We start from the raw sequence: 3,105 nt of genomic DNA on the forward strand, positions 1-3,105 counted from the left end.
AGAAACAGCGACACCCGCCACCCACCCCAGGCTCTCCGTGTTCTAGAGCGACACCGAGCCCCTGAACTCACCGCTCTCCTTGCAGAGCACGAAGAGGAACTCTGCGGCGCAGTGCTTCACGTCGGTGTCGATGTGGGTCATCAGGCGCACCAGCTTGTTCCGCAGCGAGTTCCCCACCTCCGGCCGATTCCGCACGTCCCGCAGCGGCGGCAGCACCGGCAGGGCCACAGCCAGGGCAGTCAGTGGAGCTGGAGCAGCAATGGCAGCTCAGAGGGGGGAAATGTGCCACCTATCAGCTCAAACTGATAAATCCACAGAGCGTGGAGACGTGGGAAAAATGCTGTGGGGACCAACGGCCTCAACCACCTGCCTATCAGAACGCAGCGGAGACCCCAAGGAGGTCTGCGGGAGGATGGCAACAGTGGTCAGGCAGGTTGCTGTTCTCGTCCCACTTTTGGCGGAACCGCAGCGTACCTTCGCCTTCAGGAACTTCCTCGTCTGGCGGTGGACTCGGGCGCTCTCCGTCAGCAGGTTCAGCACCGGGGTCAAACTCTCCTTCAGCTTGTGGCCCTGCAGAACAAGCACCCCGTCAGCCATGCTGCGCTTGTGGCGGGGCACACGGGTACGGAGCGCTGGCGAAGCAGGGGGACCCCAAAGCTTTCCAGCCGGGCTACAGGGATTCCGGTGCTTCGTCACTCCTCGAGCAGCAGGACCCTCCTCTCTAGCAGAGCTAGGAACACTTGTGCAGGGCCCCCAGAGTAGAGAAGTGCTGCAGTGAAATTCGGAAGCTCTTTGGAATAACTCCAGAGACTGACCACCACAGCCCACTTGGAAATAACGCAAATCCAGGCTTGCAGAAGCTGCCCACCAGATCACTGCTGAGCGAAACAGAGCAGCGATCCTGCCACCGCCCAGCGACTCGTCTGCTGCTCAACCATCTCACCTCCTGCAGCCCGCAAAGCCATGACAGAGTCACCTGCAGTCCTACAACCACAACAGCTTCACCTCTGCTGAAACTGACCCTTCTGCAACGGTATCTCCAAAGGATCCCCGCCTGCCTGCTGCTCCCACGGCGCTGGCACCGGGCTCTTCCAGGCTGAAGGAAAGGTGCCCCGCAGGGAACTCACGACAACGAGCAGCGACGGCCTCGCGCAGCAGCCTCTGAACTCACCCGGTCGAGGCGCCGCTCCAGGAAATCCAACAGGACGTTGACCGCGTCCATGTTGACGCCCATGTACTCCAGGGAGCCTGGCCGCACCTTCGGGGTCAGGAGGACATCCAGACACTTCAGGGGCAGGTTGCCCAGGAGGTTAACCGTGTGGCTGAGCACAGAAAAGAGAAGGGAACACACAGGCATGGATCTTTGTTCACAGCAGCTCTTCAGCTCTCCAGAAACAAAGGTTCATTACGAACTTCCAGGAGCCCGAGGACCCCAAGATGCAAGTCACCTTTGGGCTGCACCCCAAGCTCCTCACACCACTGAAGGGAAGAAGTTAAACTGGTTCTTGGGGAGCTGGCAACTGGGAAACCACAGATGTTGACACAGGGGCCAAGCAGGACCAGTCGGGGTGGTCAAAGGTCTGTCTCGAGGCTCTCCTGCGGCATCACTCCTCCCCACCCTGATGGTCAAGGCCACACGCTGCTCAGGACTCCTCTGGCTCTGGGTTTCTTGGGGACGGGACGGTGTCACCTGCTCACCAGTAATGCTCAGCAGGGTGACACAGGCAATTTCTCAGCATGGCTCAAGAGACAGAGAGTTAATTAAGGCCAGCCCATGGACTCTCCAATTAAAGTATCGAACATCTGCTACGGCAAGTTGCCCCTGAAGTGGGTGGCCCTGTCGAGGAGACCTGACGTGGGATATTGGATGCAACCCTCGGGGTCGGGCAGGCTCAGAGAAAACATTTCCTCCTGCAGACCAGTGGCTGTGGCACCAGCACACGGAACTGGACGGTGGGCAGGGCAGGGCTGGGCTCGTGCCCCGTTTTGGCAGCGTGAGGGACCTGCAGGTCACACCGCAGCCGCCCGCTCGGCAGCAGCGACCCGAGCAATCACCCTCACGCAGGGGATGCTAATGCCGAGGTCAGGCGGGATCCGCCTCGGGGAGACCTCGGGTCTGTTTATAGCGAAGATCACAACCCGGTTATCTAACAGACCTGTGGAACTCCTCGGTCCGGTCCTCCCCGTCAGCAGAGATCATCAGGCAGTGGCGCAGGAGGGCACCCAAGTGCCGATACAAAGCAGCATCTTCCTGGCCCCAAACCAGAAAACGAGAACCTCAATCAGGACAGGGGACCCCCCACATCCCAGAGCCCATGCCCCTGCCGCCCACCATCCCAGCCCTCCCTCCAGCAGCCTGGTAACCGGCAGCAGGGTGCGTGAGTGCAAGCAGCCTCCTGGTTCTCCTTCTGCGGTCAACACGCAGCCCTCCTGCTGCCCAGTGCCTCTCCCCTCGCTCTACAGCCCCGAGCCAGGGCTGGAGGAGATCCCAGAACAGGCCCAGGATTATCCAGAGATGTTATCCATCCCCTGACCTCCCGCAGCAGGTGAAGCAGTAACACACCACACTCCGAAGCAGGTTATCCGGGGGCTCTGCTTTCCCACGTGTGCAACGGGTCATGTCATTAAGAGGGAAAAACACCCAATTTCTAACTGTGAATGTTCTGAAAGTCTCCAGGGTTAACGATGCACTGGATGGAGGCAGCGCTCTAGGGAGCAGGGTCTGGACACACGGGTCTCTGCTACCCTCACACGTACCCGGGGGCTGCACGAGGGCCAGAACGTAACAGGAGGAGACGCACGCGGAGGAGAAACCCAGTCGTCAAACCACAGCCCGGAGAGAGGCGAGTGCCGTGGGGCGAGACACCGAGGAGCTTACCTCGTCCACCTCCCTCTTGCTGGAATCGAAGGTGATGTTGAAGAGCACTTTCAGGATCTCCATGGCTCGCTCCGTCTCCTGCCGAGGCAAAGGCGGGAGAAGTCCCTCCTCGGTGGCAACCTCGTAGGGGTCCATCCACTTCACCCCGAGGGTCAGCTCCAGGGTGTCTGTCATCAGGGCGATGCCCCGGAGCTCCTGGGCGAGCTGCTGCCGGACATCCACCCTCA

General features: G+C 60.5%; 1 protein-coding gene across 1 annotated transcript in view; it reads right to left on the reverse strand.

The window, feature by feature from the left end:
• RIC8A (RIC8 guanine nucleotide exchange factor A) overlaps window positions 1-3,105 on the reverse strand; it is a gene marked incomplete at its 3' end in the record, with an annotated part of 9,626 nt that overhangs the window by 2,335 nt on the left and 4,186 nt on the right. The window contains 5 exon segments of the mRNA XM_010077766.1: window positions 72-248; window positions 465-570; window positions 1,172-1,322; window positions 2,157-2,251; window positions 2,879-3,103. Of these exon segments, the coding sequence (XP_010076068.1) occupies window positions 72-248; window positions 465-570; window positions 1,172-1,322; window positions 2,157-2,251; window positions 2,879-3,103 (754 nt within the window).

Source organism: Pterocles gutturalis, unplaced genomic scaffold, assembly GCF_000699245.1.
Source record: "Pterocles gutturalis isolate BGI_N339 unplaced genomic scaffold, ASM69924v1 scaffold11128, whole genome shotgun sequence".
In the NCBI taxonomy this organism is placed as follows: domain Eukaryota; kingdom Metazoa; phylum Chordata; class Aves; order Pterocliformes; family Pteroclidae; genus Pterocles; species Pterocles gutturalis.